This window comes from Castanea sativa, chromosome 4 (genome assembly GCF_040712315.1).
Source record: "Castanea sativa cultivar Marrone di Chiusa Pesio chromosome 4, ASM4071231v1".
Classification (NCBI taxonomy): Eukaryota; Viridiplantae; Streptophyta; class Magnoliopsida; order Fagales; family Fagaceae; genus Castanea; species Castanea sativa.
Genome location: NC_134016.1, coordinates 30,566,876 through 30,589,931, shown reverse-complemented (window position 1 = coordinate 30,589,931; position 23,056 = coordinate 30,566,876). Strand labels below are relative to the sequence as shown.

General features: G+C 36.9%; 1 protein-coding gene across 2 annotated transcripts in view; it reads right to left on the bottom strand.

Annotated features, from left to right (window-relative positions):
• Window positions 1–22,633, bottom strand: part of LOC142631215 (DENN domain and WD repeat-containing protein SCD1-like) — a 47,844-nt gene extending 25,211 nt beyond the window's left edge. Inside the window, exons 1-18 of one of the 2 annotated variants that reach the window (XM_075805330.1) lie at window positions 22,146–22,633; window positions 21,930–22,023; window positions 20,606–20,807; window positions 17,681–17,822; window positions 17,454–17,554; window positions 16,037–16,100; window positions 15,666–15,779; window positions 13,281–13,501; window positions 12,068–12,122; window positions 11,876–11,959; window positions 11,429–11,633; window positions 11,181–11,310; window positions 11,002–11,065; window positions 10,849–10,893; window positions 7,859–7,934; window positions 7,664–7,737; window positions 7,501–7,551; window positions 6,889–7,046 (exon numbers count right to left, since the gene is read on the bottom strand). In XM_075805330.1, coding sequence (XP_075661445.1) covers window positions 6,889–7,046; window positions 7,501–7,551; window positions 7,664–7,737; window positions 7,859–7,934; window positions 10,849–10,893; window positions 11,002–11,065; window positions 11,181–11,310; window positions 11,429–11,633; window positions 11,876–11,959; window positions 12,068–12,122; window positions 13,281–13,501; window positions 15,666–15,779; window positions 16,037–16,100; window positions 17,454–17,554; window positions 17,681–17,822; window positions 20,606–20,807; window positions 21,930–22,023; window positions 22,146–22,319 — 2,054 coding nt within the window. In that variant the 5' untranslated portion in view covers window positions 22,320–22,633. Of the gene's footprint in view, window positions 1–6,888; window positions 7,047–7,500; window positions 7,552–7,663; window positions 7,738–7,858; window positions 7,935–10,848; window positions 10,894–11,001; window positions 11,066–11,180; window positions 11,311–11,428; window positions 11,634–11,875; window positions 11,960–12,067; window positions 12,123–13,280; window positions 13,502–15,665; window positions 15,780–16,036; window positions 16,101–17,453; window positions 17,555–17,680; window positions 17,823–20,605; window positions 20,808–21,929; window positions 22,024–22,145 lie in introns of those variants that run through there. The other variant, XM_075805331.1, reaches the window with a different exon arrangement.
• Between the last annotated feature and the right edge of the window lie 423 nt (window positions 22,634–23,056).

Sequence of the window (23,056 nt, the reverse complement as noted above, 5' to 3'; positions counted from 1 at the left end):
ACTTCCTAAGCATAATTAGTCTTCCCACCATAACATGAAAAATTCTCACCATGTCAAAGCACAAGAACTAATACAGTCCCAAAGATAGCACTTCATTACAAATTTAAGCTCCCTAAGACTCCAACCTGAATTGGCAAAGCTGAAGTTCTTATTCCTAAGAACTTTTTGATTGGACCTCAATTCCTTATACTTCCAACATTCTAAAGTTCCCGGACACCCTGAGCTCCAATTAATCATTTTTACTACTTTTATTTATTATGCCTCCTCTTTTTTATTTTTTTGGGCATTCCCTTGTACACCCCTTGTGTACTAGTGCTGCGCCCCTTTTTTTGATGAATCATATTACCTTTTTGAGTTTCGTTTTTAATAAATCATATTACTTACAGAAAAAAAAAAAAAAAAAAAAAATACCTAACACTCCCACCCTAGAACAATCTGTGACTAAAGAAACAACGATCTCTACTATCAACAATGAACAAGTTAGGTTCAAGGCAGTAGCTAGCAAAAAACAAAGCACAATAGAAGTTTTATAAATTTAAATTAAATAATAAATCGGCCACAGGAATTTAATAAGAAATAATATGTAACTAAAGCTTCTTGACAGAAATCTAATATTCAGAATATCAAACAACAAAGGAAGAGAAAAATGAACTGTTAAGGAGATAGTCAAAGTAACTGCACCACAAAAACAAAAACAACTATTCAAAATCATATAATCAATACACAATGCAAAAAGCCTTAACAGAAGAATTATTTGTTAACAACCATCTTTACCCATTAAATAAAGGGGGGTAGCAGTGGAGGGAGGAGGGTTGTTTTAGTCATTTTCGGGTATGGGATCAATTTGAAATGATTCAGTTCTGGAAGACTTCTTTTCTTTTCCTATTAATTTGGTTGAAGAGAGGCTTTATGTTGTCTTTTAAACTGGAGGCACTGTGTTCCAAATCATAAAAAAAAAATAAAAAATAAAAAATTGCTTTAATTGCCCTTTTCTGTCAACCACATGCAACATTAATAAAAACAAAGAGTAACTAAGATATTAGGAAGAGCAGGAGAGAGAGAGATAAGGGAATTACGGGGTTTATTCAGTTCCATTAAGTGTGCATTTGGCATGACTTAATTTTGTCAGCTTATTTTACTATTCAGTTTATTTTTTATACTATTCATGGGTTCCACTATACTTTTTGATACTATTCATAAGTCGCACTATACTATTTCAACTAACTTTTACTTTTATTTATAGTACTTTTAGTAAAAAGTTTTCAGTTTCAACAAAATAAGCGGATCTCAAATAAACCCTAATTATGACTTTTTTTGGCAAGGTGTTGCGGTAACAGTAGGGGGTTGGGCTTTGATTGTTCATCAATGAAAGAAATAGTAATGGAGATATATGGATGGTTGTTCCTCATTGTTTGATGCGGTGTATTTGGAAAAAAAGAAATAGTAGGTGTTTTGAAGACAATGAGCGTTCTATGCTTAACCTCAAGCATCTATTTTTCAGAACCTTATTGGACTGGTTCTCAGTGTGAAGAAACTAACATTTTTCTTCAATTTTGGATTTACTTGATTTATGTAATTTTTGTATTTGATATGTACACCCCTCTATACTCCCTGTGTACTTGGATGTCTTTTTTTTTTTTTTTTATATCAATAAATCTTTATTACTTATCAAAAAAAGATTTTATCTTGGAATGTGCAAAGGTTTATATATTTTTTTTGATAGGTAAGAAAAAGTATATTCAAGAAAACTATTAAATGCAAATAAGCATCAGCGAACGTTGGCTTAGAGCCATGCACAAAAATCTAGATTCTTAAGAGAGAGAAAAGTTTAGTCATGGGGGGATTTTGAAGTTTTTTCATTGAATCCAAGTTTTTTCAATTAGTTTTAGAGGAAGGGGGACGTTATTTCTTGTTACGGATTTTTGAGAGGGGAAAATACTTCATGAGATCAGTCTTCATGGGCAAGAATGCAGCACAATGGCTGATGAATAATATAGAACACATTGTTGTTGGGGCAAATTCCAAATAGTTTTTCATTCTCAGAGATGGTGACACTACCTATACTCTCCAACAAAGCACCAATTCTTTTGGCCAGTTCTTTCTATTGACTGAACTCAAAGTTGGTGGGTCAAGAAGGTCGATTATTATCCCTGAAGGCAAAGAGAAAAGTGGTTCGAGGGCCTTTGGCCTTGAACTAAGAAAGATGCTGAATCCTTCCCAATATGCGGGTGGAAATGGTCAGCCAAAATTTATTCCTCAGGTGCATAGGCATTTCTTGGAGGCTCAAAACTCTAGAACTTTTGTTGATGTTGTGCAAGGCTATCATGTAAAAGCAGAGGATAGACAACAGTTAAAGCAGTTAGGTACCACATACAAGGGGAAGAGGACACAGTTAGGAGAGGAGAAGATGGTGGTGAATTCGAGTTCTACAGGTGCCAAGGGGTGGGGGGGTGGGGGGGACTTTCCGGTGGGCAAGCCTGAGGAGATGGTGGTGGGAGAAGGGGAAAGGAGAGAGCAGTGCATTAATGAGGACTCAAAGTTAGATGAGCAAAATTCAGCAGGTATTAGGATACGCTTCCCATCATTTTCAAAAGCAAATGAACATGGGGAGACGAGTGATGTGAGGAGACCTTGCTGGACAAGGAGTGGTCTAATCGTGGAGGTTGACATGAAAGGGAGGAGGCAAGTTTTCTAGGATAGAAAGAAAAGGGGAGCTCAGAAGTTTAAATGGGTTTCACGAGCTAAGAAGGTTTTGAGCAAAGGCAAGCTCGGTTTGGGCCCTAACAAGCTGGCAGCCCAACTACCAGTTCGTTCAAGTTTAGGCCCAGATTTCACAAGCCCAAAAACCTTAGAGTTTGGGGAATGCTTTGTTCATTGTGGAGGGCTTATATTCTCAGCCGATACTCACGATAAGGACAGGGAGAGTCATGGGCAAGTACGATGTGCTCCAAGATGCCGACACAGGTGGTCGGAGGTCTTGTGAGGGCACCGACGGCACGGGTTCAGGTTGAGATGAGTGGGTCGAGCTTCTCGGTGCCTCCAGTGCCTCCAGTGCCTCCAATGTGCCCTGTTTTGCTGTTACAAAAGGTGTATCATACCAGGTTGAGTACGACGGGCTCCGGGATGCCAATACAGGTGGCCGAAGGTCCTGTGAGGACACCAACGGTACGGTTTCAGGCCGCGATTGGTGGTTCGAGCTTCTCGGTGCCTCCAATGTGCCCTGCTTTGCCGTTACAAGAGGTGTGTCAAACCGAGTTTCAGGTGGTTTCGCCAGTAGGAGTGTCAGGGTGTACTGAGTCTCCTCCAATGATGGTCTTCAGGCTTACCTCTAACCGGAACAGTATTTTGGGTTCCAATTTGTTGCAGAGTGGGTTGGTTTCTGAAGGTAAGAAGATGGTGACTCTTAATTTAGTGCCTATGGTCATATAAATTGAGACTTTCTTATTCATTTGTTAGAACATTATGATTTTTCAAAAAAATGGAGGTGGTGGATTTTTTTTTTTTTTTTTTGTCTATAGTTCATTTCTCTATCTGAATTAATGGGGGTCCTTGTAGTTTCTTTGAGAGTTTTAGGGGCAGGTAAGGAGATCCTTTGTCATCATTGTCCTTCATTTTAGTCATGGATATACAAAGCAGAAGGCTGGATAGAGCTGTTAATGAGGGCTGTTTAACAGGCTTCACGGTGAGAAGAAATTTGAGGGTGTCTCATCTCCTATTTGTGGATGATTCCCTGATTTCATATGATGTTGACCTTGATCAGCTTTTGTTAATTCGTACAGTGGTTCAAGACGTTGTCAGGTTTGAAAGTAAATTTAGGTAAGTCTGAATTGGTGCTTGTGGGAGTGGTTACAAACATAGAAATATTGGTTGATGCTCTAGGCTGCAAGTAGGGGTGGCAAAATAAGCCCAAACCCATTTGCCCGCCAAACTCACCCACTCTAATTAAACCCAAACCCACCCAATTATTAATTGGGTTAAATGGACATCAACCCAATTAGACCCAGTAATTATTGGGTTTTAACTAAAAACCCATTGAACCACATTTAACCCAAAAACAAAATACCCAAATTCAATCGTAACCCTTCCCATAATTTTTTTTTTTTTTTTTTTAAAACCCAGCCCGTTTCAGTGTTTCTTTTCAAACCTAGCCATCATCTTCTTCTCTCTACTCAAACCCTAGCCTCTCTCTTTCCCTCACTTTCTGTGCTTCTCTTTGAGCACGAAGCTCTTCAATGGAGGCGTTATTCTGTTGGCCGAACTCGTCGGATGAACAAACTGGCGCCGGCAAGAGAAAACTGAAAGCGTCGGCGAGTGGAAAGCTAGTGTTTACGAAATCCACAACGTCGTTTTCAGCTTCCGGTCACGGAAAGTCGCCGGTGGAGATTTTGACGTGGCAGGTAGCGAGCAAGTGCTTCCTCTAGAGCTAGATGAAGACAACGACGGTTTCTTAGTAGCCGAGCTTTGGCGATCAGAGAAGACATAGTAGCTTCATTAGAGAAGAGGGGGAGTAGGTAATGGTGCCAAGAAAAAGCATCGACGTTCCGTCAATAACGGCGCCGCCGCGAAGGTCGGTTTCGACGGTGGCTCCGCTTTTTCTTGTATGGCTTTCGTGATTATGGGTTTGGGGTGAAATTTTGTATGGCTTTCGTGATTATGGGTCTGGGCCTTTCTGTATTTTTTTTTAATTTTTGGTAGATTTCAACTGTTTGGTAGGTGAGAAAGTGTGGGAAAGTACAAGAAATTTGTTTAATATTTTGGTCATTTTTGAAGATTTTAGAGTACTTTAGTCATTTTCACTTTAATGGAATTTTGGTAATTGAGTAATTGGGTGGGTTGTGATTTACCCATAATAATTAAGTTGAGTTGGATTTGGGTTAGAAGCAATAGTTAAAATGGGTTTTAATGGGTAAATGGGTTTTATATACCCAACCCAATTATGTTCACCCCAAACTCACCCATTTGACACCCCTAGCTACAAGCAAGGGTCACTTCCATTTAAATTTTTGGCCATTCCTTTGGGTGCTAAATTTAAGGAGAAGATGATATGGAATCCAATTTTGGATAAAATGTAAGGGAGATTGGCTGGATGGAAAAGGTTATATTTATTCAAGGGAGGTAGAGTCACTTTAATTAAAAGTACTTTATCTAACTTGCCTACATATTTTCTCTCCTTATTTCCTATTCCTATTGATGTGGCAAATCGAATGAAATAGCTTCAGAGAAATTTTTTATGGGGTGGCTTGGGAGATGAGCCCAAATTTCATTTGGTAAAATGGTCTACAGTTTGTGCCACTTTTCTGTCTGGGGTTTTGGCTATAAGGAACTTGAGATGTTTCAATGAAGTTTAGCTAGGGAAATGGCTGTGATGATTTGGAATTGAGAGAGAAGCGCTTCGATGCTGTGTAATAGCGACGATAGATTGTTGTGAATAGGGAGGCTGGTGTACTAATTCAGTCACTGGCACTTATGTGGTGAGTTTGTGGATATCTATCAGACACGGTTGGCCTACTCTGTTGCGTTATATTCAATATGACGTAGGTGATGGGACTTGTGTGAGGTTTTGGCAAGACTGATGGTGTGGGGAGAGCCCTTTGGCTGTTTGCTATCCTGAGTTATTCCAGATTAGCAGTGAGAAGGAGGTGAGCGTGGCAGATCTTATGAGATTCAACAAAATGGGGTTCTTCATTGGGAAGTGCATTTTACGAGGGCAGTGCAGGATTGGGAGTTGGAGTCCTTCAAACTTCACGGATGCTATCTATGGGGAATTGGTGGGGGGGAATGGGGAGGATAGGATGTATTGAAAGCTAGATAAGAAATAGGGATTTCAGGTTGGTGGTTACTGTCGCCTTTTGATTTGTCCTAGTGATTAGTCTTTCCCTTGGAAAAGCATTAGGAAACCAAAAGTCCCTCCTAGAGTTGCTTTCTTTATATGAACAGCAACTTTGGGAAAAAAATTTGACGATTGATAATTTAAGGAAAAGGTTTGGATTTTAGAATGGTATTATACGTGCAAATGTGATGGGGAATCAGTCGATCAATTGTTACTTCATTGCTCTATTGCCACTGATTTTTGGTCCATGGTAGTGGGTTTGTTTGGAGTGTGTTGGGTTATGCCGAGGTCTATTATTGAGTTGTTAGCTTGTTGGCAGGGTCGATTTGGTTGCTGTAGAAATGGTGACATATGGATGGTTGTGCCCCATTGTTTGATGTGGTGTCTTTGGAAGGAAAGAAATAATAGGAGCTTTGAAGATACAATAAGAACTATCCTTGATCTTAAGTTATTCTATTTCAGAACCCTATTGGATTGGTTGTCAGCTAGATGGAGTCGCTCTTTATTTTTTGTTGCTGACTTAATAGATTTATGTAATTCATGTGATTGATCGTATATTTGCTGTATACTTGGTTGACCTCTTTTGGTATCAATAATACGTAATAACTTATCCACAAAAAAAAAAAGATATTAGGCTGAACAGGAATTTCCACTACATTTATTAATCAGTAACAGGCTACATTCTCAGGCTTCAAAATTATTATATACGTTGTTTATTTTTATATATTCAATCCACATCATCAAAATTTCTTAATATTATGATTGGATGGCTGCTATAAGCGGTCATTCATTCTCTAATTTGCTTGAGTTTCTGGGTGGTTGTAATTTCTGTTGATTTGTAGTGCTATTTGCACAATATTTCATTTCCATTCAATTTTTAAAATATTACATAAGGAAAAAAGTAAATTCACACATCCAATTAAATTGCGCACTGTGTGGATAAGATTTTGCAAATAGCATCGCTATTGCTATTATGTCAAAGTCTTACTTGTGAACAGGCAAAAAAGGTGGGAAGTATGATGAATAAATTACTCTAAAAAATGGTCTGCGACACTTACCGTAACTCCTCCCAGATTGACAGAGATATAAGGTGGCGTTGGATATAATCTGAAACATTATTAGCATCTTTCTTATACATTTCTGCAGAGACTTCAAGGGCATCTCTAATGGTCATCACATCATTTCGAGATGTTGCACGGCTGATTGCCGTTTTGAGCTGAATTAACATATTAATTAAATTCAGGAAAAAAATTTACTATCACAAACATTTAGATTCCATGTAAAGTGTATTAAGGAAACTAGAAGTAAAGGAAAACAAGAGAGAGAGAGAGAGAGAGAGAGAGAGAGAGAGAGAGAACTGATGCATAAGCATAATGTATATTTGGGTAAGCATCTGGATAATTTACCTTTTCATAAAAAAAATTTATTAGTGTAATTTACCTTTCCAAAATTAAAAAATTTATCAAAAATTAAATTAAACAAAAACAAATGGAGGAATTTGATGGCTTGTACTTCGAAACCTTGATATAATCATAATTGAGAGGATATCATAAAACTAATTGAAAAAATTAAATGATGAAACATCATAAAAGCATAAAGTAAAATCAATGCAATATGGAGCTTTCTAACTCTTAAAATTTATAACCAATAATGCTTGCTCAGGTACATACCAATTCTTTCACTGCAATAAACTGTTCCTCAGTCAGCTGACAATTCCACCCCTGAGAGCATAAATCCAGTGCATAGGTTAGCTTATGCTGCAATATAGTAATAGTAGTGGCAGTGGTAATTGAAATAGCTATAATAATAACAATGCATTTTAAAGCTACATACTGAATGTATATGCTCCCTAATACATTCAACAAACCCGCTACCGCCAATTCCCTCTGCATCAGATTCAATCAAAGCTACAAAAAGCCAACAAATAGACATCGTCATGGGATGAAAGCAGATTGAATTAGCGAGTGATAGAAGCAAATTTTTTCCTAAAAATGTCAACGAGAGAGTAGAACTCTACTAGATGCATACCAAGAATTGTGCCATATTCAAAAGACGCAAGAGGATCTTCAGTTGCTCCCAATTTCAGAAGACGAAGCCACAAACCCTATTTAAAGAAAACCATAATACTTAAAACAAGAAGTGTGAAGGACAATGAAAACAGCAATAGCTAAAATTCCACCAAAATATATCATTTGACTTAAATAGAAAGGAATTAATATGCATTTTATGCCTATGTAGACGAACTAGACTAGCAGTATAAATACTTCACATTAGCAATGTAGTTTGTCACATTTCTTTCAAACCCATGTATTCAATTGGTTTCACTTAGATCACTTGTAACGCATGGGTGCACACATTCATACAGAAAAGCAAAGTAAAAATGGGGAAAAAATTTTCAAAGGTTCTGCTTGTTTACCAGAAAAATTATTTGAAAGGGGGAGAGAGAAGGGAATCATGAAGCTGGATATCATCTCAAAAAAATCAGAGGAAGTTCATTTCCTTAAAACCTATCCATTTATTATATGGTTGTAGGGAGTAGGGACAGCAATTTATATCTGCCCCATGGATACCCACCCTGACAAAGGGATGGGGCAGGAATGGGTTTTAGCCTCTGCAACATGAATCCAACCCGAGTATAATAAAATACATTTTTCTTTTTAATTTTTATAAACATAATAAAATACGTATTAAAACTATACATATGCATAATAGTAAAACCTTAACCCCCTTATCTTTTGAACTGCCGCCACCCCTGCTCTCTCTCTCTCTCTCTCACTCTCTCTCTCAATTGAACATATTACAAATATTCCAATGGGCAGACCATCAAGGTGGTGGTGCACTGTTGGGAATTGATTGTGATTGACTGGTGAGTTCTTGTGAGGATTCATGGCAGCATGGTGGCAATTGGCTATGATTGGTAGTGTGGGTGTGTATTTAGTGGTGTTTTGAAGTTGTTGCCTACTGGCTTTAAACGAAATTTATAGTAGGTTTCAACAGCAGTTTTGGATTATTTGTCCATATGGCTGGTGTACAAAGATGGCTGGTGTATAAAGACGTGTTGGAACCCAATGGTGTTAAGTCTTTAGAGAACCATAAGACAAGGTTGGCCAACTTTCTCTAAATTCATCCAATTTGATGTCGGGGTTGGTAATAGAGTAAAATTTTGGCATGATCTGCGGTGTGGTGATTGTACCCTTCAAGAAACCTTCCAGGAACTTTATTGGTTAGTTTGAGGGAGGCACCAATTTCCGGCCAACTCTACTCTACCACCCTTCCCTCCCCTTCAATCCAAACTAACCCTATAGCATAGTCATAATAAGGAGTCTTCTATGGCAAAAGTCATGCATTTTCCTAACGGATGCCATTGGAATATTCTTTTTTCTAGAGCAATCCAAGATTGGGAGTTGGAACCTTTGATTGTATTTATGGTCCTAATATATTCTGTCACTTACAGGTGAGGGACATGACAAACTTTGTTGGAAGTCAGCAAAGACTAAGGATTTTAGGGTGCATGAGTACTATTTCCTCCTAGGGTAGCTTTCTTTCCTTGGACTACAACCTTAGGAAAGATTTTGACCATTGCAACTTATGGAATAAAGGTGTCAATGTTGTGGATTGGTGCTATATGTGCAAAAGAAGTGGGGTGTCAGTGGATCATCTTCTTCTTCATTATCCCGTAGCTTGAGTTATGGACAATGGTGTGGAATTTTTTGGTCTTCTATGGGTTATGACACAAAGCGTCACTGATTTAGTCTTAGCTTGGCAAGGTCCACTGGGCAAACATCGAAATATAGTTTTCTGGAGTGTTGTGCTGCATTGTCTTGGGGCGTCTCTGGCAGGAACGGAATGTGAGATGCTTTGAGGGAAATGAATTGTCTATTCTCAAGATTAAATCTCTTCTTCACCCTTTTCTGAATTGAAATACTGCGTTTAACTCTCTTCCCTATTCTCATTTATTTGACATGTTAGAGCATTGTAATTTGAGAGATTGATGTACAGCTACTCAAGTACACCATTTACCTGGGTATTCTCTTTTTTCATAAACAAACTTTTGTTACTTATAAAATAAAAAAAAGAAGGCGGGTTTCATGATGTATGTTGTGGAGTGGAGATTTCATTCTGTAAATTTGAGGATGTGGGCTTGTGAAGTTTAGGTCGGGGTTCGGAAACATGAGACATTGATGCCTGATAGGGTTTGCCATGGGTCAAGGCCAGTGGTCTTTGGGGTTTGACATGTGGATGGTGATTCAAATGACCCACTCACACCATCAAGGTGACAAGTCCCCCCAGACAAATGTGCGGCAGAAGAGTCTTCAAAAAAAAATTTTAATTGAAAAAAAAAAGGGATAAGATATGATCAGCACCAATGGCTTGATATTATGAGCACGAGGCAGTGGGGAGTGGGGCCAGTGCAAGGGAGATAGAGGATGGGACCTGGGACTGCATGAGTGGTGGTGATAAAAAAAAAATGATAGTGGGAGGGATAGCATGATCCAACTTATATTCATCTTGCTTCAAGAGTTAAGCATCATTAGCTAGTCAATGCTCCCCTATTATTAGATATCTAAGCATGCATGATATTTAATCCTCATTATAAATTTAACAAATAGAACAAATAGCAGCGCAAAGCTAAATGTAAAATCTCATTTACACCAGTGAAAATGAGCAATACTGTTATGACCGAGAAAGGTAAACTTTCAAAGCCCAGCATATGAACATTTTAAACAGTAAATGTCAAGTTCAGAAATAAGATAACTGGGCAAGTTAGAGATTAAACGCTTATGGACATATGTGATAAAAATATGTTTAATTCTGAGCATCAACCAACAAATGCTGCATGTTTATCAATCAATACAAAAGGTGAATTCAAAGAACCAGTGACAGATGAAATTAACTCAAGTCTGGGTATGCCATCCATGGAAAATCTCCAATATAAATGCTACTGAAAATGTGGATTTTTCAAACTATATAGAGAAACATGACAAAGTAGACAAAATAAAATGATATAAAGATCTCACCTGCAGCTTAACTTTTATGTCCAAAACCATGCGTTCCCTTTCTGCCTGAAAAAATAGAATAAAAAAATAAAGTGTCAGTTTAGTTCAAGACAATTCAAAAGTTCTAACAGAAAAAACACTCAGGGCATCTTAGTGATGGTGTAAAGAACTTACAGCCCTCTCCATTGGACTGAGACTTCCTGCTTTGGAATCCTTACCCGCTAGCATAGAAGGTGAACTGATAAAAAGAAAGCCAAAATGAGGGGTGCACCAACACTCTAACAGGCATGACAATAAGCATACAACACTGGAACCAACAGAACATTTTGAAGTTGTCACAAATAAATATATACCTAGGAGTATGCTTTCCAGAGAAATCAAAAGCTCCACTTGCTGCTGCAAGAATCTGCCTCCTCTTTTCCTCTTGCTCCTCTGTTCTAATGTTTGAAGGAAACCTGTCATAAGTATATTTGGCACCTGATCCTGGAGAACCAAAGAAAATGAAAAAAATGAATATTATTATCTCCAATTTGAAATATCTGTCTTTTTATAATTGATGTATATAACTGGCAATCTCAAAAAAGAGTAGCATCAAATACACCTGATCTTCCTACATCAGGATCTGATATTGTTATAATCTCGGGATCTACCAAAGATGAGGGAAGTATTGAAGTAGGATTCTGACCCCTTCCAATTGCATCTTGCAACTTGTCAAGGAGATTGTTATTGTTATTATTATTTTCAACAGAACCCAGACCTCTCTCCAGATAATCCAAGAAACCATGTGAGTCTAGAAACTGTGCTATCTGTAAAAACCAACAAAGAGATAAGTACAGTCAAGGGCACTAAATTTTAAAGTGGAATGAAGAATAATTTAAAATCAAAAGAAAAAATTCACGTCATTTATACAAAGTCCAAAAATAATGATGATGATGATGATAACAGTAGTAATTTTTAACATCATTCATAATTAACAAAAAAAAAAAAAAAAAAAAGGCAATAAATTGGAAAATGGAATATAAAGATGAGTGGAATGACATAACATCACCATGGGCTCAGGTGGTTGGTTGGTTGACCGAGAGCGCTTCTTTAGAAATGCTTGAGTATTGAAGGCATTATTTGCTGAATTTTCCTGAAAGAGAAAATTTTACCCCCCAGAAAAAAAAAAAAAAAAAAAGAAATGACTATGAATGATTAAAAACTAAATCCATATTAAAAGATATAAGATAAAAGTTCATACAATGAAATTGCGATAGCCACTTAAAAGTGAAGCAAAGAACTTCAGGAATATTAGCCTGCACATAAACATTCACAGAATATAAAATCAGATTTTCATGTAGTAATGCAGTTTTTTACATGATCAAGCAATTCACATTGACATATTAAAGCATCACTGGTCATACAAGATAAGCATACTTAGTAACGTTAAAATGAAAAGTAAGCATAATAGATCTTTAAAAAGACAAGCTACTTAAGAGAGTTTTATAAAGTAAAATTCAACCACAGAAGGCATTGCTTTAGAACTCACACTATGGATCAGTTTGTAGATTCAGAATATCTAGTGAGCACATGTAAGTTGCCTAGAAGATCCACTCATACTTAAATAGGAATATCAAAATAGAAAAATCAAATAATTCTTCTAATAAGTAGACAAGTACATAAGGAAAAACGTTGACTCACAAGTGAGAACAGACAAGTGTTTGAGATTGGGGACTGAAGTCAAGAATCAATAAAGCATACACTTAATATAATATCCAAGAAATTAATGCTAACTACGGAGTACCCATATCATCTGCTAATGATCACTTAGCCTATAAAGCAATGGATCCAATATATAAACATGCAACAATCCAATTTTCATAAAGATCATATCTTAAAAATGCAAATGGTGAGGTCTAGTCTTATGCAACACAGCTGCATGTGTACATACGATTGATAGTTTAAAATTAGAAAATAAATATTCTCTACTTGCTCACACAGTAGAATTGTCAAGAAATTTACCACTTCAACCACAAAATAGTGTTGGAAGAATTTAGAGTTAAACCAGAAATAGAAATGAGTAACTTGACAGTCTACTAAACTAGAGTTAGGCTTCAAGAACAACCATCAAGCTAGAAATTCGGTGGCAGGCATAGATCCGAAACAGGAATATGGTGACATTATTAATGTAATTGTTACACAATCTCCCTTTTCTCTGCTGAATAAATAAGCATGAAAAACTTTAAATCATGACTATAATACCAAAAGGCCATTTATAATAGAGCAGAATTGTTCCATTGAAAACTAGGACAGAAGGCACCCTCTAGAATTGAAGCGTACAACATCATAATTTTCTAGAGACAAGAATGCAAAAGCCATCCAAAACAGTATATTTATTTAAATGCAGTAAACTGAATTGGCTCTAGGAAAGCAAGAGTACTTCATAAATATTTCACGTGACATCCAAGTATCACCTAAGTTGAAGGTCATGATCCTCTCCCCAAGGCTTGTTGCCCCATATAGTTAAGTGCTCAGATAGATTGCAAAAATCAGCCTTCATCTGATCTATACCCACAACATTGGGATACAATAACTTCATGATTTCACCACGCAAAGAGCTTAATTCTGGCTCTGGAATAGGGGGAATGTCCTCTGTTGTAGTAATACGATTATACTCAAGGTCTACCACAACCACCTATAAAGGGAAACATATAACAGTATGTCAAGTGCAACCAACAAATGACCATGAGCAGCAATAGATAATATCTTAATTCATAGTAATGAAGAAAAATATTAAGCATGAACTCACATATTATGTTGTCTAGCAATGCCTCACTAACAATTGCAAAAGCTATCCTGGGCAAAGCTAGAAACCACCAGTCCCAAAAATTTAATCTATCAGACATGAGTCAATAAGATAGAGTCTATTTGGGAATAACTTATCTATTTTTTGTTGAAAACTTTTTGCTAAAAGTGTGCTAAAGTATACTTATACTTTGAATTGGCACCAATCCATTAGAAAATTTTCAATAGAAAAATTTATTAATCAAGCAAACTTGTTTCCATTGGAGTACAATGGTGCACTTATATAGACTACTAGAACAAAACTCTAATCATAATTGACTTGGGTCAAAGACCAATTTTTGAATTACAAAAAACTAGCACTTGACTTTATGAAACTAAATAATAATAAAAAACTATTAACCTAATAACATTCATTTTGATAATTCAATAGTTAGGGGAGAGGGGATTTGAACCCTAGACATCTCATTTGGAAACACCAAGACATGCTAGTTGAGTTACAATGCTCTTGGCAAGACCTAGAATAACATCCAATGGACCAATAGTAAAAATACAATTGACTTCTAAGATTAGACAAAACTAGATTAAAATAAAATTGTCTTCATGCTTCCGTCATCAATTTCTTAAACAACTGCTTAGAGGAAATTTTGAAATGTTATACCAAAACAGGTAGTATAGATCACTTATGAGAGCTAGTTGTGGTATAAGTTAAAATGTGTGCTTCCTTGAAAAGTGGGAATCCCTATAACGGACCAACAAAATGGTATGGAAGGAGTATAAAGACAGTAACAACTGTCCCCCTCATGCAAGACCAAAACTGCATGTAAACCCAAAATGGAAACAGAAATAGAAAACACCAAAGCAGAAACTGAAATAGGTAAAGGTTCTTAAAACATGAGCACAATGCCTTTTAGACCAACTCACCCCCCCCCCCCCCCACAGCCTCTCTCCATTTAAATTTTTTTCCCTTTTCTATTTTATTTTATAATGTTATTATCTTGTGTGTGTGTGTGTGTTTTTCTTTTCTTATTTATCATTTTGCACAAACATTTGCCCGCACAACAGCTAGTTTGAAAAATAAAAAACATGGATTAACAAAACTATAGTCTGAAAGCATATGTCAGGGCATATCATTGCCAAAAAAGAGGCTGAAGGATATAGAAAGACACTTGTCATTGACCCTCATCTATCTAGAGAATGGATTGACAAAATAATAACGCTCTCCACCAACTAAACTAGAGAACCGAGGGCAGAGATTGAAGTAACGAAATACAAAATGCTTCAAATTTTGGAACTAGACCAACATCTATGTTTGAACCCCACTCTCCCTCCCAATTATCTACCAATCAAAAAAAAAAACAAATTCTTAGTGTGTTAGAATCGGTAATTTGTCATTTCCTAATAACTTAAATTTTTGGGACAATCGGTAATTTATCATAATATTAGAGCAGGAGAGCTTGAGTTTGATCCCTGTCTCCATTCTACCTCCCATTTAAAATGTTAGAAATCACATGAGAAGGAGTGTTAGAATTACGGTTATGAAATTAAATTCACCATTTCCTATTAGATTAAGCTTTTGAGATAATTAGTAAATTATCAGTGTCTCAATCTGTTTGAAGCTTTTTCTGCTTATCCTAGGGTTGCAATACCTACACTTTGGGAGATCTTTTAAGATATTACAAAATAGACCGTTAAATCAATAACACTTAATATGAGAAGTGATTGTTCGCAGAATATTCATAAAGAAGGAACTTCAAAAGGTTGCTTGCAGTTTACCCAATGGCACAAACTTATTTGGTAAGTAGTGAAAGAACTTAAGTGAAATCTTTCTTTTTCTATGACTTATCATTCACAATCCAACAAGAAGCACCGTAAGTCCAATAAGAGGTTAAAATAAGTGTTGCCTACTGCAGCGAAATTAAGTGGGCTGTTTCTTGGGAGGGGAAGAAATACTGCCACCTTCAAGTAGAACACCAAGTGATAAAAACCAGAAAATGGTAATGAATAAGAGAACAAAAGGGTAGATTAAACAGTGAAGTTTATATATAACAACTTACGCCATCCATTGCCAAACCAGATGTATCAACACCTGAATGGAGGCCCATCATATACGGCGTAGGTGCATCAATATAGTCGACTCCACTGAAAAATAGTAATGGAATGTAGACATGCTTCAGCACAACAAACATACCAAGATTAGATGAGAATCTTTATAAAAATCACAAAAAAGGTATCAGTATGGAATGTGATTATCTTGAATTAACTGAATAACAGGTTAAAACTGTCATCTCCATCAATAATATAACCATAAAAAATAAAAAAATAAATGATGCTGGCAGAATTGCAGAAATCTGCAAGGCATATGTAAGGGAAACATTGTTTCCTAATCCAACATAAGAGAAGTTGACTTCAAAATATGAAACCTTACCTGCCACCGAAATGGATAAATTAAATGACATATGGCCTCTGATACAAGAGTTAAAAGTGAGTACCTGGCAAAGACGGGACGACAACTTATTGATGTAGGTATGATAACAACAATCTAATGCATTATTAATGAAATTGGTCAAGCTAAGTACAAAATATTATAAAATTTGGACATAAAACAGTGCTTTATTAGGTGAGGAGAAACAATTATAATCAAAATAAATAGACATTAATTCTATACTGCACAAATAGCTGCTATGATTCAAACACAGGGATACACAAGCATAACATACTTTTGGGGCGCAAAAAAAAAAAAAAAGATAGAATACCTGAAAACATGATTTTTTTTTTTTTTTTTTTAATAAGAAACAAAACTTTATTAATTAATATATATAATAAAAAAATTTATAAAAAAAAAACCCAAGTATACAGGAAGTGTACTAAGGGCACACAATCAAGCTTTCAAGGTACAATGATCCATCCTATCTAAGAGATAAGTAAAGGAAAAGGACCCAAAGCTAGCTACCAATCTAACAACGATTTAAAGAAAAACAACTTAAGATCGAGAATTCACATCCCTCGAAGCTTCTAGCATTTCACTCCCACCAAATGTACCACATGAATGAAAATATTAATTGGTAAAACCATCATTCACTTGCATATATTGATTAACTATGTTAAACAAACATGGAAACAAGACAATATTCAACAAAATATGGCGTACACCAAAATTGTTTTATTAATACTCTTTATAGTTTGTAATTGATAAGTTGTATAGCCACTACATATTGTTATCTTCAAGCACAGACAGGTAATGCAAACCCCTTGCTCTTCAAATGAATGCATCAATAATGGATAACTAAACGCATATGGAAATTCACACTATTTTTACAAGATCCCAAGGAAAAGCTGATGATCTAAATGCATTTAGTCAATCTTATCAATACATGCCAAAATGGAAAACTGGATTGTACTTGTATGCATGTACCATTTCCTATAATTGAAAAGAAAGATAAAAATTGCAAATACAGGCCTACCGGTTCTAACTCCAATGGCACTTCTTCACCCATTGTAAGAGCAATACGGAGGGTAATTTCATCAAAAACAATCAAGTGCATGTGCAACTTGCCAATAAAAAATACAGGACCAACGTAATCAGCCCATAATGTTCCACATTTTTCCAAACCCCGCCCAAATTTAAAAAATTAAAAATAAAAATAAAAACTACTGCAGAATATTAGTTTCATATTAATCACAGGTATCATCCATAAATCACTTGTGACCTGAACAAAACTGTATGACAGCAGAGGCAACAGCTTATTGCCATCAACAAAAGCAACATTGGATAAAAAATAAGAAAAATTACAACTTAGCTTTTACTAGAAACAAGATCAAATGTCTTAAGTAAAGAGCGGTACTTGTTTGATCGTAGCAAAATTCTCCTTTCAAGCAACACTGCTGTAAAAAGTTTAATTAAGTTGTCAACATCCAAGCACTGTACCAGTGGCTGAAATGATATCTGCATCCATGAAATAAAGGGTGATTAACAAATAAAAAGGTTATTTTTCAACAACCGCTGAATCACACTATTGGCAAAAGGAAGCCCCAAATAGCTAAAGAACCAGAAAGAACTAGAGGATCATACATCAGCATGGGGGAGACCATCCTTAGGTGGAGCCTCCACAGAAAGCAGACAGTTATCTATAGCAAACAAAACTCGATCCCTTCCAGGGGTAGGCAAAGGTACCTTGGACACCATATGTGCTATTACATCCCACAATGGCTTGCTGAAATTATTGCAAAGCTAAGAGTATTAAATACACTGGAAAAGAATACCATATTGTTTCATTTTACAATTGCCAAATTTTCTAACTTAAATTCATAATATATATATGTGTGTGTGTGTGTGTGTGATTAAGTTCCCTTCTCCAGTGGCTTTCTTTGCATGGACTGCTGTCCTGGGGAAAAGTTTAACGATTGACAATTTACAAAAAAAAAAAAAAGTAGGGACTATGGATTAGTGTTTTTTTTTTATAGGTAATCAAAGAAGTAATATTAATAGAAAAAGTAGTACAAGATGTTCATGATGATGAACAGAAAGATACAAAGAAAGAAAAACTAAGGGAAGGAAACTCTAAGGGAAAACATAAACTCTGAAAGAGACGAAGAATCAGTAAAACCCCAACAACGAGACCACTCAAAGAGGCTACGCTGACATAACACCTTTAACTCATCCAATGTCTTCTCCATGTTCTCAAAGGAGCGACGATTCCGTTCCAACCAAACAATCCACAATAAACACCCTAAATTCAAATTCCAAATATTCGAGTTATGCTTCCCTAACCACTGATGCCAACAAGATAACAACTTTGTCACTGAACTAGGCATAACCCAGTGGATACCAAAAGCCTGAAGCATAAGAGACCATAAGGTATGAGCAACAGTACAATGAAGAAGAAGGTGGTCAACCAACTCCCCATCACAACAACACATACAACACCGATTTGCCAAAGGGCGACGACCCCTAATCATGAGATTATCCAAAGTGAGAATCCGACCGTGAGCGGCTGTCCACAAGAAGAAAGCTACTCGCTTAGGAACCTTTGGTTTCCAAACACCCTTCCAAGGAAACAAAAAATTCGAGGAACCCCGAATTGCTTGGTAATAAGAGCGGGTGTCGGACATACCATTGCCTTTGAGCCGCCAACAAAGAGTATCCCTCCTATCCCCCCGAGGGATATGAGGTTGGATAAAATGAAGAAGAGAAAAAGAAGCAGCAAGCTCCCAATCTTCAAAGGCTCTAAAGAACCTTAAATTCCACACTCTAGTAGAACCTCCTTCCGGAAGCCACAAAACTTCAAAAATGCAAGCATCCTTGGCAACTGAAACCACATAGAGCTCAGGGTAGAGATCTTTTAGGATATAATCCCCAATCCACCTATCATGCCAGAAGCGGATGCGAGTGCCTTCACCCACTACAAAAGACAGGTGCTTAGAAAAGCTCCCCCACCCTTCATGAATGCTTCTCCAAAGGCCACAACCGTGGGTCCTCCTACACACTTTGGTACACCACCCCCCTTGACCCTCACCATATTTTGTGGAGATAACTCTCCGCCAGAGATGGGTAACTTCTTGCCCAAAGCGCCACAACCATTTCCCTAAGAGAGCTTGGTTAAACGACGCCACACTCCTTATCCCCAACCCCCCCAATTTAACAGGAGAACACACCTTATCCCAAGCCACCAAAGGATATTTGAAACTCCCCTCAACAGACCCCCAAAGAAAATTCCTCTGAATCCTTTCCATTCTAGCAGCCACAGCTTTACGAATAGTGAAGAGAGATAAAAAGTACGTAGGAAGACTCGATAGAGTACTTTTTAGTAAAGTGAGCCTACCACCCTTAGATAAGTAAAGACATTTCCACCCTGAGAGTCTCTTCTCCATTTTTTCCAAAATAGGATTCCAAATCGAAGCAGTCTTAAAAGAAGTTCCCAAAGGCATCCCCAGATATTTCATAGGCAAGCTCCCCACTCTACACTGAAGAATGCTAGCCAATGCATCTATATTATTCACCTCCCCAACAGGAACAATCTCACTTTTCCCAACATTCACCTTCAAACCCGTAAAAGCTTGAAAACAAGACATCGCCAACCTTATGCAAAGCAACTGATCCCTAGAGGCATCACAAAATAAGATAGTGTCGTCCGCAAACAACAAATGGGAGACCTAAACACCAACAGAATTTACTGCTCCCACATGAAACCCCCGAATAAGATTATTCTCCTCTATCTTCTTCAAAATTCTGCTTAAAACCTCCATAATCAAGAGGAATAGAAGCGGGGATAAAGGGTCTCCTTGTCTCAACCCACGGGAGCTTTCAAAAAAGCCTTCAGGGGAACCATTTACCAGGACACAAAAACGGATAGAAGTAACACAAGCCTTAATCCACCCCCTCCATTTCGACCCAAACCCCATCCGGTCCAGCAGATAAAACAAGGCCTCCCAATTAACATGGTCATATGCTTTTTCAATATCAAGCTTGCAAACCACACCCGGTAACCGACTCTTCAACCTACTATGCAGACACTCATTTGCAGTGAGCACAGAATCCAAAATCTGCCTACCACCAACAAAAGAATTCTGAGTCTCAGAGATGAGTTTATCCAAAACCACCCTTAACCTATTAGCCAAAACCTTGGACAACAACTTGTACACACTGCCCACTAAACTGATAGTGTTATATGTGCAAGTGTAATGATGAATCAGTTGATTATGCCAAACCTTAAAAGGAATTGTCATTCATCCACAAACCTCAAGGGAGAAGTGTCATGTGCCAAATCAACACTTGGGTGTTAGAATTGACTTTGGAATGCTTTTTATAGGTCTTTAATGGTTACTACCATGGTCCCCCATCATAAAGAGCTACACCACATATAACTTAAACCCAACCCTTCTATGTATATATATCATCTAGAGAGAAACAAAGTTGTAGATAAAACATCTAGATCCCACTTAAATGCCAACTATAAAGAAAAACACAATCAAGATTTTAGCACTGAAGGACACAAACCTACTTCCATTTGGGGAAAAGCAAAGTGTAAATAGTTCCTCAAGTGCACTTCTAAGAACACGGAAACTGGGCGAGCGTGAAACAAGACAAATACATTTGTCAGCAAAAGAATTTGCTTGTATATGGTAAGCTTCAGCAATATCTTCGTTGACTGGATCTCGAAAAGCAATGCAACTAACGTAAATTTTTGATCCATCACCCTCTGCAGCAAGTTTAGACAAATAAAAATATAAATAACAATTTCGTGATAAGTCTTAATAACATACAATAATAAAAAATAATTTAGACAAAATATTCACAGTTTAATGAACAAATACAATAAATTTAACTCTAATTGGATAAATATAAATTAAATTTAAAAAAAATTATTATTACTAAACCATGGAACTCATGCACATGGCTAATCAGATTACATTGCCTTCTTTTTCTTTTTCTTTTTCTTTTTTGATAAATAACGTAAGAATATAATTAATAATAAAAAAATTGCCAAGCCGAGTACGTTGGGATGTACTATGGGGGCACAAATCAGGAAACAAACGAACAACGGTCAAGAAAAATAGAAAAGGAAGAACAAGAAAAATGGGAAAAGACCACACTCCATTCAAAGAGAGCGTGTAAGAAAAAAGACTTAAGCTCTAGCAAAGAACGTTCACAACCCTCAAAGCTTCTAGCATTCCTTTTACGCCAAATGCACCAAACCAAGCAATGAGGCACTGATTTCCAAACATCAATGTGACGATGTCACACAAACTTTTCATGCCAAGCCTCAAACAACTCAAGAACAGTATGAGGCATAACCCATTGAATACCAAACAAGCAGAAAACCAAAGACCACAACTCCCAAGCTATAGAGTAATGAAGTAGAAGATGATCCACCGACTCCCCACACCTCTTACACATATAGCACCAATCAAGCGCTATCACTCGTCTTTTAGGAAGGTTGTCTATTGTTAAGATCTTGCCTAAAGAAGCAGACCAAGAAAAGAAAGCCACCCTTAGAGGAGCCTTCGATTGCCATCCTTTTTCTTTTTCTTTTTTAAATAGTTACAACAACAGAAAGGCACAGATTCGAACCCTGATCATCTCCATTTAGAAATGTCAGGAGCTACCAATTGAACTACACGACTCTTGACTAATAGGATCACATTGTCCTGATTTCTTAGCTATGTTAATTACAAATATGGGATCTTACAATCCCAAAAAATATAAAATGCACGTCAAGCATAGATTACACATTCTAGAATCTAAAATTCATATAAATAAGGCTTGAATAAGTTCTTCTAATAAATAAATGAATAAGATTTGCGGTTTAGTTTAAACGCACCGGTTAAAACGATCGGATAGGTTTTTGGAAAAGATGAAGGATCATTGGAATCAAAGCCCGATGAGTAAAACTCCACACCAGCCGGTAGAACAACCTGCCAGAAAGCACATTTTCCCGAAATAACTCAAATTACTCGGCATTGAAAAAGCACAAAAAATTGAACTCAAAACACGAAAAGCAAAATCAGAAAACTGTGGCAGTAACGGTAACACTTACGGTGGGGAGCTGAGGCGGCGGAGGAGGGTAGAGAGTGTGGTTGGACGGAGGGTACTGATCGAGTAAAGAAGGAAGGTACATCACTTCTGTTCCATGGAACCCTTTGATATTGTCTAGGGTTCGAATCTCTGGACCGATTCCACAGACCACAAAGTACTCAAAGATCTGAGCCATTGCTGTTGTTGTTGTTGTGCAATGCGAGATCTAGGATTTGTAATTCAATGGATTGGAACGCATTTGGTTGTGAAGATCCAGGTGATGGGTTTGAAGTTTGAATCGGTAGGAAAAAGAATTTTCGCTAGAAAAAAAGAGGAAGTGGCAAATGATTGATGAAGGAAGTTAATGATTTAGGATTCTTGACTGAATTTTTGTGAAAGAAAAAAAAAAAAAAAAATCGGCAGTGTTCTTTCTCTTTTCCTATAAATAATCAAATATGGCTACAGTCTAGCATACGATGAGGCCTGTTAAAATCGGCAGGTGATGACCGGTTTGCCGCTAGACTCATGAGACCTGGCAAACGGGTCATCAGAGTCTATGAGGGTTGGGCCGAGACGAACCGTAATCTTTTTTTCTTTTTCTTCTTTTTATTTTTATTTTTATTTTTAAGAAAAGAGACTAAGGTGGAGTTTGGATACACGTTTTCACGTTTTGCGTTTTGATTTTTTTTTTTTTTTTTTTCTGCTGTGGGGGGACAACGTGCACTGTGCGCATACTGTGAGCGCACTATGCGCGCACTGTTCATGTACGTTTTTAGCAATTTTTTATTAAAAATGGGTCTCGCAGTACTATTTACACATTTAAAAATTATTTTTGCTACAGTGTTTTCAGTTTTCAGCAATAAGTTCTATCCAAACGGAACGGTAATCTAACTGTTTATTCTGCCTTATTATATTTTTTATACTCGTAAAATT